Source organism: Callorhinus ursinus, unplaced genomic scaffold (genome assembly GCF_003265705.2).
Source record: "Callorhinus ursinus isolate GAN/ISIS: 27379988/994484 unplaced genomic scaffold, GSC_fseal_2.0 scaffold14, whole genome shotgun sequence".
NCBI classification, from domain to species: Eukaryota; Metazoa; Chordata; class Mammalia; order Carnivora; family Otariidae; genus Callorhinus; species Callorhinus ursinus.
The window spans coordinates 7,826,129-7,842,354 of NW_027397076.1; the positions used below are offsets into that span (position 1 = coordinate 7,826,129).

The following is a 16,226-nucleotide window of genomic DNA, read 5'->3' on the forward strand; positions in this document are numbered from 1 at the left end:
AGTGATATAATCTAATACTTTCATCAGGTTATTTGCTCAGCTTGGAAGTCCCTCTTCCATTCTCTCTGCCTATTTAAATCTTACTCTCATCTCGCACAGTCAGAGCACCATTTCCTCTACTCATTGGTCTCCCATTATTCCTTTTGTAGGTATCTCTAATCTACCAGAACTGCAACTGTTTTAATATGCTAGCCACATGTCGTTCATCAATTAAAATTAAATAAAATTAAAAATCCACTGCCTCAGGGGCACCTGGGTGGCTCAGTTGGTTAAGCGACTGCCTTCGGCTCAGGTCATGATCGTGGAGTCCCGGGATCAAGTCCCACATCGGGTTCCCTGCTTAGCGGGGAGTCTGCTTCTCCCTCTGACCCTCACCCCTCTCATTCTCTCTCGAAAAAAAAAATAAATAAAAATTTAAAAAAATATATTAAAAAAAAATTCACTGCCTCAGTTGCAATGGCCACATTTCAAGTGCTTGATAGCCATGTGTGTTAGCACAGTTACAGAACATTTCCATAGAAAGTTCTACTGGAGAGCACTACTGTAGAACAAAGCTTTATCATCTATACCCTATGGCACTTTTTAAAGATTTTATTTATTTATTTGAGATAAAGCAAGAGTGGGCACACGAGCCGGGGGGTAGGGGGTGTGCAGAGGGAGATGGAGAAGCAGACTCACCGCTGAGCAGGGAGCCTGATGTGAGGCTCAATCCCAGGACCCTGAGATCATGACCTGAGTCGAAGGCAGATGCCTAACCAACTGAATCACCCAGGCACCCCATCCTGTGGCACTTTTATGTGCTGCAAATGGATTCTCAAAGGACTCTGGGACATTTTTTGTTTGCTGGGTCTGTAATATTGGAACCCATAAGCAACTTTATATTAGTAAAAAAGACCTCACATCTGTTCCCCATGTCTTCTACCACCTGATGTAAAAGAACCAATTAAGCTTTGGAAAAAAATTACAATCATTATATCCTATAGAGATACCATTTCTTCCCTATTTTCTCCTCTCATTCTGGGACTCTAATTAGGCACATGTTAGACTTTTTCTAATTTTTCTAATGACCCATCTTCAAGTCCAGGTTTGCCACCTAATGCTCTGTCCAGTTTCTATTAAGCTCATGTAATAAGTTCTTAATTTCAGATGTTTTTACAGTTCTGGAATATCTATAGAGTTTTACAGATTTTAATTCTCTGCTGGAATTCCCCAATTTTTCATCTATTTTGCCTGTCTTTTCCTATAATTACTTTTACATGTTGAAAAATTTTTAATTCCTCATCAGCTAATTCAAATATCTGGATTTTTGTAAGTCTACCACTATTGTTAGTTTTCTCTCTTAATTAAAAGACAAATCTTCCTATCTCTTTTCATGTCCAGTATATTTTTTATTTCATGCTGGACACTGTATAAAGAAACTGTAGAGGCTCCAGATGAAGAACCTTCTTCTATCTAGAAGGGTTTCCTTTGTTTCTATTAAGCAGACATAGCAAAGGGCTAATAACTTCAATGCAGTCAGGGACTGAGCTGACTAAGAGCTAGGTTGCACTTGTCATCAATTACATTTTGACTTCTGGTTCTTATCTCTTCCTTGGGAATGACCCTCCCATGCTTTCAGTCAAGAACTTTGTGGATTTCTATCGTCTCGGACCTATGCTCTTTGGCCTCCCATCTTACTTCATTTCCGAATATGACAAATATGTGAAAGGAGACAGCCATGTGTTGAGGGCAGATCCCACTCCTCAAGCAGAGCCTTGTATTCTAGCAATCTCAAGAGCATAGGTGATTTTAGTTTACCAAATTGAAGCTTCTTAGCCTCCCACTCAGTTTCAAAATCCAGCATATGTGCAATAGGTAAAAATAACCGTGAATTCAGGGCTCCTAAAGTTTCCAAATTGTTGCCAGCGCCTCAAGATACCCACAATATTTGTTGGTTCCTCTTTCCCTCAGTAGAGGTCTTTTACATGGGCCAGCATCAATCCTTGGCTCATACCTAAAACTGGTAAATAATCCCAGGGAAGAAAGCAGCTGATAATAAGCTGCTCACCTCAGAAGGACTTTATCCACCCCAGATTTTTAGTTTACTTAAACTGCTTTGCTTACATAGCTTTTCTATGTCTTTAAAATATATTCTCACCTATTTATCTGCTTTTTATTTTGTTATTGTAGCAGAAATGGTATTCTGCCATGACCTACTATATCCTAGTTCAACACAGAAGCCTCCAAGTCTGTGAGTGATTTCTTGATTCTGTTCCCTCCTTATCTGAGAGCATTTTATTTTCTCCTCAGTTACATTTTGAAGCCTGCATACTTTCTGTTAGACCTCATTTTTCAGTAGCCTGAGGAGTGGTGGAGGCAGAAGTAGCGTTCAGCCAAGGAAAGAGTTTGAAAATATTTCTGGGTTCTACACTCTCTCCTAAGAGTTTATTATACATTATATGTACTATAAGAAGGTTTACTCCCTCTACTTAGCCACCATATCTCATTCAAATGGAAGGGGATCATTTGGATAACTTCCCCATTTCATTATGTGATACTGGAGGCTTCATTTGTGTAAGTGTATAAGTTCCAGGGTTCATTTTTCACATTTAAGCCACATTACTATCTAATTGCCACTTCTACTATTTCTCTGACAAGGGGGAAAAAAAAAGAATACACACACTTAGGTGGCTCCTCAGTTTGGGAAGTATTAGTGATAATTCTCAGGATTTGTCAACTCACTAGTAGAGTATCTAGGGACTGGGGCTATATTAAGTCACTAAGTCATGCTGTGCCTCTTCCCTCCGAAATCTTCAGTTTCTTTCCTTGGCCATCATTTTTGAAGTTATTGTATCTAATTGCATTATTCTTCATTGCTTGTTCTTGGTGAATGTTTTTGCTAGTTGTTACTATTTTATAGACATTTTAAGGGGAGAGAAATTCTATGAGTTAAGCTCAATCTACCATTTTAATTTGGATATACTCAGAGTTTTCTAAGACTCTAAATGTTAAACTTGGATATCTAATTAAGAATTTTCTAATACCATAAGCATTGGACTGCCTGACTGCTTACAAAGGTACCAAAGATATAGCCAGTCTATTTTTCACACTACCTGAGCCCTAATTTTCACTGTCCCAGCTACACCATGTTTTAAAGATCCAGTATTTTCCTGATCAGTTCACTTAAGCTACTTAATCAGTTAATCCTGATTATTCTGTGTATAATTGTATGTATATGGGCAAAAACATTAGACTCAGAATAAAGAAAAGGCCTGTACATGTGACTTTTCAGTTGTGCCCGATGTGCAAAATACTGCTAAACCAAACTGTAAGGAATAAAACTAATTAATTTACAAGGATATAAGGAGGTATCTTCTTGAAAATCTTTTAAGAGGTATGAGACAATAGCCAAACTATGCAAACAGCTTAGATGTCCAAAACAGATGAATGGATAAAGAAGATGTGGGGTATACACACACACACACACACACACACACACACACACACACACACACACAATGGAATATTACACAGCCATCAAAAATGAAATCTTGACATTTGCTAAGATGTGATGGAGTTAGAGAGTATTATGCTAAGCGAAATAAGTCAATCAGAGAAAGACAAGTATCATATGACCTCACTGATATGAGGAATTTGAGAAACAACACAGAGGATCATAGGGGAAAGAAGAGAAAAATGAAACAAGATGAACCAGAGAGGGAGACAAACCATAAGAGATTCTTAATCTCAGGAAACAAACTGAGGGTTGCCTGAGTGGAGGGGGGTGGGAGGGATGGGGCGGCTGGTGATGGACACTGGGAGGGTATGTGCTATGGTGAGCGCTGTGAATTGTGTAAGACTGATGAATCATAGACCTGTACCCCTGAAACAAATAATACGTTATTTGTTAATTTAAAAAAATTTTAAAAAAGAAAGAGGTATGAGGATACTTGTATAAACTGCTTGGAATGGGGGGCGTGGGGAATGGGATGTAAACTTTCTCTAAAGGTTCCTATCAAAACCATGAAGGTTCAGGAAGAACCTTCTGATTTCTATCACAGGGGAGTTTATTTGACTGTCATGGACAAGTTTCCTAATAATTAATAGTAGGAGATAAAACTCGAGGACTTAAAATGAATATGGTTTCACAAGATTTTGTGATCAGAGGGGTGTCTGTTTTTATTTATAAATGAGAAACTAAAATCTAAGAAAAGTTAATTTGCCCCATATAATAATGACATGGATACTTCACAATTACCATTTACAACATCAAAATTCTAAGTTCCCTAATATTTTCTTTTTTTTAAGATTTTATTTATTTTTTGACAGATAGAGACACAGCGAGAGAGGGAACACAAGCAGGGGGAGTGGGAGAGGGAGAAGCAGGCTTCCCGTGGAGCAGGGAGCCTGATGCGGGGCTCGATCCCAGGACCCTGAGATCATGACCTGAACTGAAGGCAGACGCTTAACGACTGAGCCACCCAGGTGCTCCTCCCTAATATTTACTATTTTTGAAGTCCTCTTTCCAAGACATTATTTCAACTGTAGATCATATAATCTTTCCATGACTAAAAAAAGAACTATATGCAAAAAGATCAAAAGTAACCAGATAATAAGACAAAAAGCTGTTAAACTACTTTTCCATAGTTACTTAGTAGTAAATATTAGTAATATTTTTTGTTATTCCAACAAAATACTTTAGCTGACTATGGTTCAGCTGTATACCTGGCTAAACCAATTATTTTCACACTTTGCTTTTATAAAGACCACTATACAGTAAAATACAATCATAAACACCGATTCCTTCCTCTATTGCCATTTTAGTGTCAGAGCCAAGTAGACTAAGCCAGCTCCACTATTAGGTAACGGAAGCAATGTAATTATAATCTCATTAGTATTTAACCATGGCTTTGCACACTGGCATAAAACATTTCATTGTAGTTATGAGATCTTGGATAAGGTGTTTTCTCAGGATTTTGGTCTCCACATCTATAAATGAGACTGTATTAGATAATCTCTCCTCTACTTCCCAAAACTTTCTAAATATGTCTATACATTTTACAGTAATTAGCTGACTCTTAGCAGTTTCTAAAAAAAAAAAAAACAACCTTCTTATTCTTCAAATACTTTTTCATTTTGATTTACTTAATTCTAACAAAATACCCCAATGATCCTTTTTAATTTAAATTCAATTAATTAACATATAGTGTATTATTAGTTTCAGAGGTAGAGTTCAGTGATCCATCAGTCGCATATAACACCCAGTGCTCATTACATCATGTGCCCTCTTTAATGCCCATCACCCCGTTACCCCATTCTCCCATCCCCCTCCCCTACAGCAACCCTCAGTTTATTTCCTATGGTTAAGAGTCTCTTATAGTTTGTCTCCCTCTCTAATTACGTCTTGTTTTATTTATCCCTCTCTTCCTCTATGCTCCTCTGTTTTGTTTCTTAAATTCCATACATGAGTGAAATCATATGATAATTGTCTTTCTCTCATTGATTTATTTCACTTAGCATAAGACCCTCTAGTTCAAAATATGAAAAGAGCCCAGATGTCCAACAACAGATGAATGGATAAAGATGTGGTGTATATATATACAATGGAATATTACTCAGGCATCAAGAAAAAAATGAAATCTTGCCATTTGCAATGACATTGGTGGAACTAGAGGGTATTATCCCAATGATCTTTAAATGAAAATATTAAAATTTGTCAGTATCCATAGCAGGGAAAAAAATTAAAGAATTTACACATTACATTTCTGCTTATAATAAAGTCCAAAGAATGGATTTTTTTTAAAAAAGATCTTATGCCTTGACTATAAGTACTTATGTAATATAACAAAGGATTAACAAATTTTACTCATAGAAAAATTGTATAAAACACTTTGATGTATTCCACAGGTATTAAGTACTGACAACTAAAAATAACCAAAAGAAAGACAAGATTTATTAATATAAACTAAATGGGTTTTGGATATGAAACAGATGATAACTAAGAGTTCTGCTAATTGGGACTAACTTTCCAAATGGGAATATAAAGAGCATACAAAATAGAGTTCTCAAAGTTGTATCAAGATGAACAACTGTTTGATAATTTAAGGTAATTGTAAATTTTACATGACAATTTTGTTGAACAAATGAATGAATTTCCAACCATAGAAGAGTATCTATATCTAGCACATAGTAGATGCTCAATAAACGTATGCCGAATGAGTTAAGACCAAGTTTCTTTTTGAAAAATAAGGCCAAGAAAATTTTAAACACTTAAAAAACATATTATTGGCTCCTTACAGGCACAAATGTTTGAAATGAGGACAGGAAAATTAGTTCAAATCAAATAAAGATATAAAAATATAAAGAATAGCTCTAGTCAATCAACAATGTGAAATGTTCTTTTTGTCTTAATCTACAATCAATGATATTCTGCCATATGTCTTCAGACAGGAACAAAATGGAATTTATATAGTCTCTCAAGATTCAGTTTAAAATTGAGAAATGTAAATGTGAAAATCATGGCTTATTTTACCCTTCATTCACTGAATAGATATTTATTGAACACTTACAATAGCAAGTGCTTATTCCTTTCTTTATTTTAGGTCCAGCAAATGGAATAAGCCAAAGACTAATGAGCCAAGATTGTATAAAAGTAAAGTTTCTATATGTCAGTGTCATAACTCATTTTCCATTTAATTCCTATTGTTCCATATACAATGTATATTTATAATATCCAGTTCAGGTTTCTATATTTCTTCTACAAATAAAACCATTTTTATCATTTTTATGACAGTAAACTATACCTTAATTTTTTTCTCTTGCATTGACTTACGGATGCGTTCTCTTAGGGGTTTCACTGATGAATTATTCACTTGTGTGGGAGATCTAAGTCCAAAAAAAGCAAAAATGTATAAACAAGAGTAGCTTGTTAACTTGTTTTTCCCCCTCCCTTACCCAAAAGCAGTAATAAAATAAAAAGACAACTAAATCTAGTTGTTTATAATACTGCATAAAAGTGTCAGTATTACTATTGAGAGTTCTAAATATTAATAATTTGCTAAGTTAATTAATTCAGTCACTACATATTTGAGTTTCTAAAAAATGTGAGGCACTGTATAAGATATTATGAAGGATAGAAAGCAGATTCATTCACTGCCCTGAATTCAGGCATCATGAAGCCTAAGGAAGTAAGATATCCACACAACTAAAATTTAAAATAAAAAAGGACAAGTGCTGCAGCAGGGGAATTCAAGAGAAAAATACAGTTTAGAAATAGGACGGTCAAAGAAGGTACAATGGAGAAAGAAACACTGGAGCTTTGGAGCCAGACAAACCTGGATTCCTCAATAAATTCCTTTCTGGCTTAGCAGAGCCAGAGTCATAACCTCTTTAACTCAAAAGACTGTTATATAAGAATAAAGGAGAGTCTATTCTAAGAACCACTAGTTTATAACCTTACATTGACTTATATTCATATACTACATTGTCCTTAATTTTATCATTTCAATGCAGACCACGAAAAAAATTCACTTTACCATGAATTGGCACTTGTGTCCACAATGACAATTGCAAATGCTAAGGTAACTGTAAACAATTGAAATATTTTTGGCCACAATGGTTGAGAAAAATACTTCTTTAAAATGGATGTAGGGATTGATTTTGCTTAATAAAATTCTATAAACAAAATAACTTTCTCTTTAAAAAATGGTAGAATTGACTCTGAGAGAAAATTTAATCATTTATGTTTTACCTAAAAAGCAAACTTTGTTAAACAGAAGGTAAAAGAAGAAACACAAAGATTCATTTTCTTTCCACTTTTTTCGTAAATCATTGATAAAATAAGTTTTCGTTGTTAGGAAAATATTGAACACTTTTGAAGTAGAACATGGGTGAATTATATCATGCCCAAATATTAAAGCATAATCATTGAAAGCTGGTGAAGAGATTTAAATAACTTGGAGGACAACGTGTATGACAGACCATTGCAAAGTTTCTCTTTAAAGAGAAAAGAAAAATAGAAGAGAGCAACAAGTAGGATGACTTTATAAAGTTTCTCCACAATGTACTAAATAAAATTTAAAATTGCTGTTCTAAAACTTTACATGTTTCTATAAATGAATGTTTATTAATGCAAAATATCACCAAACCTACTCAATGTTTGACCTAGTTGTTGTTAAAACTGGAGCGTATCAATATCTTGCACAGAATACTACAACTACTTTGGTAAGTATTTTTCTTCATAAAAGGAAGAATCAACAGATGTCAATTCCAATGTAAGTCTGGTGTATATGCTCTCTCCTGTTCTCATGAAGAGCAGCACCATACTTGGAGGACAGACCTTAAGCTTTGGAGCATGACACTTTTGCTGCTTGCTAACTGTACTCTCTTAGGCAAATTACTTAATCTCTGTCTCTCAAGTGTCTAATTTTTTACTTATCAAGTGGGGCTATTACTGAAAGATGTCATGAGGGCTGAGATAATATAAATGAAAGCAGTCACCAAAGTTTTTGACTTACACAGCAAAGGAAATAAAATATTTCCAAAGCAAAACACAAGCACAAAAAAATAAAAACAAAAATACCGGTCATATTCTCACAAAATACTGTTTTTATAAAAACTTTCCCACATTCAAATGTTCAATCTCCCTTTAACTTTTGTTTTCTCTCTTCACACTTTCTGTAGTCTCCAAGTTTCTTACCATAATGTATTTCTTTTTAATCAATGAGGTGGGTTTTTTTTTTTAAAAATTCCCTTTATAGACGAGTTAACATTCACATACATATCACTTCCACATTACTTACCTAAAAAGTGTAAGAATAGAAGTTCCATTATGATGAATTGTGTTTTCATCATCATATAAAAGCTCTGCTTTGTTTTTGGTAGGCATACTGGCTGCTTCTTCATCCAAAAGAACTAGTAAAGTTTTCACAGTATCTCTGCCACAGTATGCAGTGCCATGGTTTATGGCATAAGATTTTGGCTAGAACAAAAAATACTATTAAATAAATGTAACAATCACCAAAGTTGGGGCAATCAGCCATTCTTTTCCATTTCTTGTGCTGCTGTTCTCCTCTTCCTGTTGTTTAAGTTATAAAAACTCAACCATGCGAAATGGCTTTAAGGCATGAAATATTTCTCCCTCAAGTCATACTAAATCAGTCTTATCACCTTCCCAAAGCACAAAAAAATACAGAAAATAGTATCATCACAGAAAGATATTGGTTCTGCTCAAATAATACCTAGCTTTAAGTCAGAAAATTTAGTAACTATTTAACTATGTGACCCTAGCTAGCCTCATGACTTAGCCTCCCTGTGTATTTTTTCTTTCTTACATACCAAAGAGAGATGGGGTTCTGTTGATGTGAATACCAACCCCGTAGATGGTTGTAAAGATCTACTCAAATGCAGGGCACCTGGGTAGCTTGGTTGGTTAGGCGTCTGCCTTAGGCTTGGGTCATGAACCCAGGGTCCTAGGATTGAGCCCCACATCAGGCTCCCTGCTTGGTGGGGAGTCTGCCTCTCCCTCTCCACTTGCCTCTCCCCCAGCTCATGCTCTCTCTCTCTCTCTCTCTCTCTCTCTCTAGTAAATAAATAAAGTCTTAAAAAAAATATCTATTCAAATGCAATAATTAAAAATGAGTTGACATTCATTCATTCAGTAATCCATTGATAAGTACATACCAAGTCCTAAGCACAGTGTTTGAAGCTAAGGTTACAAAGGTAAAAACCACTGCCTCAAGGAACCCACAGTCCCCTTGATAAAATAAGTAAATAACCAACAACTGCATTACAAAGTACTAAGTGTTATTTCTAACAGAATGTATACATGGTACAAGAGGAGCACACAAAGGTAGTGATCAATTTACTCTAAAATCAAGGATGGCTTCATGGAGGAGGAGACACATGGGGTGGGAGGGAACATGGCATTTTAAGGACCAGGTTAACATGATATGGCTGAAGAACAGGGTAACAGAGAGGGAGTGATGTGAGATGAACCTGGGAAAGCTCTATAAATCTGGCCAAGAAATTATAAATCAGTCTATTATGGAGTTAAAGTCTTTTGCTTTATTAATCAAGAACATAAATGATCCTATTTAGATTATTAAAAAATGATGGCAATGCATAAAATATATTCCAGGGTAAGAATGTTATTAAGTCTGGAGACAGGACCACAAATTAAGAGACTGTAATAGTCCAGCTTGGAAATGAAGAAGGTAGTCGCAGTGAACTAAAATAGTAACAGTGCAGATAAAGAAAAAGCAGGTTAAAAGAGGAGAGCTAGAAAAACTTCGTGACTAGACAGAGTAAGGGAAAATAGATGATAATATAATATTATATGCAGACACCTGTAAGCACAAACTTTGAAGATATCTCTAGCTGGGTTTGATACCAACTTACCAGTAGTATGTACTGTATAATTCGGGGAAAGTTCCTTAACCTCACTGTGCTTCAGTTAAATCACTGGTAAAATAAGGGTAATGATAGAATGATAGTGCCCAACCCATACAGTATGTTAGACACTGCACCTAAATATCGAAGTTTCTAAAACGTCTGTTGTAGCTGTGCCACTTTCCCCGGCTGTCACCAGCATGGTCTTAGCCTCCTTTCTCTACCAGGCTGACCAAACTGTACTGTGGAGCTACACTAGAATTTTAACAAACTGCTTATCACAATAATGATTGCTACCATATTATATGCGCTTATCACAATAGTAATGGCTTATCACAATATATGTGCTTAACATACACCTTTCATCAGTACCAGAGAAAAAGTCCATATTGTTTAATATTAACTCACTGAGAATTATTGGATAGTATTTTTCAAAGATTTCTGATTTGGTTGAAAACGTAAAATTAAGAACCAGGTTGTCTGTATCTTTATTTCTTGTGACAGGAAATGGCAGAGACTGGGGCTCTTAATTACCTGAGGTGTGACAGTTTCTGATTTAGACTTATAGTAATAACCTGGTTGTCATTTGAGCCAGCTAGTCACAGGAAGCATTAACACACATGAAACACATGGGGCAACAACCCAGAATCTCCCCTATGTCCCACCTTCCAATTAATCTGAAAACATGCATTGTTACAGAAAAATAACTAAAAATCATTCCCAAGGCTGTGAAAATAGATGAATAATAGATGTATAATGATAAATAAAATAGATGTATAATAATAATAGATGAATAATAAAATATAAGCAAAAGTCTTTCTTCATACACTGATTATCACAATCACACCTAAGGAAAAGGGGCTTTTGTTGCTTGAATTAACCTGCAACAAATGGATTATAATATATACCGCCAAATTCTTTTTTAGAGCTGGAAAGATGGTAGCCAATTTCTGCTATAATACTATAGTTATTGTATTGTACAATGTTTGAACAAAAAAAAAAAGGGAGAGGTAAACATTCTAGGAATATATAGTTAAAAGATTTCTAAGTATAGGAGAAATTCCTAATGTTTGCAGTAGGCTGGTAATAGAGGTAGAAAACAACAGATAATAAAGATGAAAAAATTCTATTAAAGAAAAATAAACTGAATAGAAACCATTTCTGTGGCTGTTCTACAGAATACCTAGTACTGGGGCCAGAACCAGAGAAACCTTGCTCTTATTTTATATTTGAGTAAGTGGCAAAAAATAATGGTTTCATAGGAAAAATTATTGAAAAATATTTTAAGACACTTTAATAACCATCAAGAATTATAAATTTCGAGTGCTACAAGGGATACTGCAGATTATCCAACATGCTACTTTAACAAATACAATTTGGCCCAAAGATGTTATGATTCATTTCAAGTCAAACATAATCCTATATAATCCTATTGAGACACTTAAATTTTCAGTATCTCATAACACAGGAAAAACATTCTTCTGACTTAAGTAGCAATAGTAAAACATTTCTATAACAAGTAGAAGCGATAATGTTTTCTATAGAAGTATAATGGAAAATAAAAATCTCATTACCCGTGCAGGACTGATGTCAGTGGTACTAACAGCTACATCTCCTTGTTGAGAATTGATAATATTTTTAATCCTCAAATCCAAATCCCGAGTGACTTCCTCTACTGCTTTACAAAAAGGATCCCTGCTGTTCTGGCCTTTAATCAGCTGCATCTTTATCACTGAGAGTATCCGACTCCCTGCAGTGCTGAAAATAGAAATAAGATCACCTTTATAATAGTATTAGAAATGACAATATGCTTATAAGCTTGAAAATAAACTTCTCAAAGTTAATCAACACTTTTCAAAAAATATGACTTTGATCTTATAAATCAAACTAACATATTTAAGAAAATAATGAGAACCATGAGCAACAAAATTAAAAAGTTTTTCTTAAAGCAAGTCATTTCAACAAAGTTACTTCTTCCCTGATTTGAAAGCTGAAGGGAAATATTTTAGTTATAGATGATACATAGTAAGTTTCAGGGGCAGTTATACACACATAATATACTTAAAATATGTACCTTTAGATACAAGGTAACAGAAACGCTACCCCTCATTGAATACCTAGAATCCTACATTACTTTAATCTTAAAATCATTTCCATAAGTATTATTATCCTTAAATCACAGATGAGAAAATTGAGTCTCAAAAAGGTTAAATAGCTTGTCCAAGAACACGAAGTGTTCTGGGCTAGGAAGGAGGTGGTGAGGACTGACCTGAAACATGATACTGCATTCTGATATGAGAACTGTTACTATGTGGAAGGGGAAATTAAGCTAGTTAATATTGATCTAAAGCAAACCAAAGACTGGACCAACTATGTCCAACAGACAAGTGTTTTAAAAAACCTGAGATCAATTATTTCTTTACACTAAGCCTGAACCTGAATGAATTTAGGTTGCAGTTCCTGCTCTAGAAGGCTGACCTAAAAAAATGTGAGAAATATATAGGAAGAAGGATTTTGATCTATTGCAAGGAAGAAATTAGAGGTATCCAACAAAAGAAGAGGGCTCTTTTTTAAAGTCAGAAGATCTCCATCCCTAGAGGTATCCCTGGAAAGGCTGTGCAGTGCTGAATGAGAAGGTGATATGGCCTGGCTGTAAGGTCAGACTGCCTGAGCACAAAATAACAGTTCCCCATCCCTCGCCTGCCCCACCTTCTACCTTGAGTATGCTATTTAACTTTTCTGTGACTTTTATAGTGGCATAAAGGAAATTATGAATTAGTTTTTATCCACATTGCCTTATTACCAGGTTTTATGTTTTGGAGAAGAAGCCAGGTTTCCTAACAAACACTGGAAATATGATTGTTCACATTCAAATAGTTGTTCCAAATAGAGAAGGAAAGTTAGAAGAATTGCAGAAACACTTAATGTACGATTAGACCAGTGTCTCCCAAATTTACCTGATCATCAGAATCATATTCAGCATTTGTTTAAAATATCAACTCCAGATCCCACCCTGTTGAATCACAAACTGCAGAGAAGGGTACTGAACAACTGCTCTGTTTTAAAAATACCACAGGTGATTCTGACAACTACACAAGCTTGAGAAACATTTCATTAAAAGAAAGAAAGAAGAAGAAAGAAAGAAAGAAAGAAAGAAAGAAAGAAAAAGAAAGAAAGGGAAAGAAACTTAAGGAGACTCCCATATGTTATCAACTCTAAATACAGCTGCTTTAGCCTTTCCTAACTCTTACTAAATTCTCAACTGACCAACCTTGACCCATAGGTAGGGACATCTCTATGCCCCTATTCAGCAGGAAGAAGCTACAGAAGATGAGACCTTCTGCCTTCAACAACCTTAAAGATTTAAGGGTCAAAGTTGTTCAAGGGGGGGAAATGATGAGGGAAACAGAGTCAAGAGAAATGTAGCTTAAATTAAATCTCCTTACAGCTTGCAGCCCACTGATACCTGACACATGCAGAGTGTGACCTTCCTCAAGGAACTCATGGCCACCTTAGTGCCTTTATGTTTTATCAAAGACTAAAAGTAACCTTATCTTAACAGCAGCTAGCCCCTCAAAGTCCTAAAAGGCTTCCTTCCAAATTCCTTAGAGATTTGCACTGTCCCTAACCACCACTAATTAAAAAATATATAATCAGTCACTCCTCACAATCCCAGGGCAGTTCTTTCTGCCCATGGGTCCTGTCCCCATTCTATAATAAAATCACCTTTTTGCACCAAACCAAAAAAAAAGGAAAGAAAGAAAGAAAGAAAGAAAGAAAGAAAGAAAGCAAGCAAGCAAGCAAGCTCCTTGAGAAAGGAACAATATATTTACTAATCTTTATACTACCAGTTTATACTTGGCACACAGAAGAAAGGATTGCTACGTTTGTTGAATAAATGACCACTATCACAGGCAACCATCTAAAGTTTTTAATAGTAAGACAAAAGATATATATTTTACTATTACTATATTATTATTTGCAATACAAAAGTACTTAGGGGTTTTCCACTTACACTATGGCAGACTAAATAAATACTCTGAGGGAATATCTCACCAAGTTTGGCAGCAATAGGGGGAAATCTCTAATCTCTCCCCAAAAAAGGAAAAAACAAGAGCTGGAGTGGAAAGCTGGGAGCTGTTAAGTGGGAGGCAAGCAGAATGTATGGGTTTTCCTGAAGACAAAAATCTCTGATAGCACTTTATCAGGACACAAAGCCCCACGTGGATGAGGGCAAGCAGAGAATTTCACCTTGAGTCTGAACCTTCTGACGGGGAAGGAACTACTATGACTTTTATTAGATTTATTTTATGTATTTTATATTCTTGAAGCTTTTTTTAAATTTCTATTTGGTGATGGTATAGAAATACAATTGCTTGTTGTTTATTGACCTTGTGTCCAGCAACACTATTAAACACTATTATTAATATTAAAAATTTGCCTTTACATTCCTGGAGTTTTCTACACATACAATCATATATCATCAAACAGAATTTTATTTTTTCCTTTTCAATTGTTACATCTCCTATTTCTTTTTCTTGCCTTACTACACTGAATAGAACATCTGATATTGTGCTGAAAAGAAATGATAAGAGTAGGAACTCTTATCTTGTTTTATCTTAAGTAGAATGCTAAAACACTTTACCATTAAGTACAGAAACCCTTTATCAGGTTAAAGCCCTTATTCTTAGTCCATTTTACACAGAGTGGGCAGCCCTGTAGAGTGGGAATGTTCCAATAGACTCTTCACCTTGGATAGTCCTTGGGCTTTGTCCTTGCACTCAGACTTAGTGGCTCTAAGAACAGACCTTCCAAATCACCAAATACTCTCAAAATAAAAACTCATTTCCCTTCTTGACTTCCCTCTCTGGCTTTCTTCCCTCCCCTAGTTTTTGGCCTGTATTTTCACTACATATGCCTACTCATCAATGCATTCAAGAAGTATTTTAAAAATATGCTATCCAGCATTATTAACTATTCTCAGTGGAAGGGTCAGCCAGGGGACCTAATCTGCCATATATGTGTAATCAGAAGTCTGAGTAAACTCTAAGAATTCTTTTATATATATATAGACACTTTCTTTTCAATGTTTTTTTCCCTTGATTTTCAATCAAAAGCACAGAAAGTGATTGGATGAAATGAAGCCAGAATGAAAACACAACACTATGTGCTTTTTCTGCAAAGTAATCTAATGGAAGAGTTTTGGAAAAGATTCAAAAGGATAATAAAATATGAAAGAGTGTTATAATGTCAATTACAAGAACAAAAAAAAATGCTTTCAATGATATTAGGTAAAAGTCACCTTTGCCTCCTTTTCTCATTCCTTCTATAAGAACAATTACACTAAATATTAAAGATGATATGATTCCCTGACTGAATTATATTAGGAAGAAATTTAAAAGATTTGTGTTTCAGATAATTGCCAAGCTCAATGTTTTGACCCTTGGCAAAATACCTCACGCACCAGCGCTACGACTAGTCTATTGCTATACATTCTCTACTAGAGGCAAATACTAGCTCTTCAAATATCTGCTCAGCAACATGGTGGCATAATCTAGACTCTTGCTTCTAGAACCTGGAATCTCTGAAGTTTTAACTCAAATGACACTAGGACATTTGTGCTAGACCCTGGCATACAATGAATAAAATATTTTTAAGAGGTCACAACTGATCGTGTGAGAAAGTGAGATACTGAAGGTATAGAGGGAGTTTGAGTGGGTGGGTAAGGGAAAAAGAGTTATTCAGGAAGGCATCCCAGAAGATACATTATGAGTACCCTGGATAAACATTTATAGAAACATTTTTAGGCGAAAAAAGAGGTAAACTGCAGCTCCTGACTACCAAATGTATCACATTAG

At 35.2% G+C, this 16,226-nt stretch overlaps 1 protein-coding gene across 4 annotated transcripts in view; it reads right to left on the reverse strand.

Annotated features, from left to right (window-relative positions):
* PARPBP (PARP1 binding protein) overlaps window positions 1-16,226 on the reverse strand; it is a 103,802-nt gene that overhangs the window by 51,539 nt on the left and 36,037 nt on the right. For 3 of the 4 annotated variants that reach the window (XM_073900403.1, XM_025881319.2, XM_025881318.2), the window contains 3 exons: window positions 11,943-12,126; window positions 8,781-8,959; window positions 6,783-6,864 (listed from right to left, as the gene is read on the reverse strand). In XM_073900403.1, the coding sequence (XP_073756504.1) occupies window positions 6,783-6,864; window positions 8,781-8,959; window positions 11,943-12,126 (445 nt within the window). The remainder of the gene's footprint in view (window positions 1-6,782; window positions 6,865-8,780; window positions 8,960-11,942; window positions 12,127-16,226) is intronic. The other variant, XM_073900404.1, reaches the window with a different exon arrangement.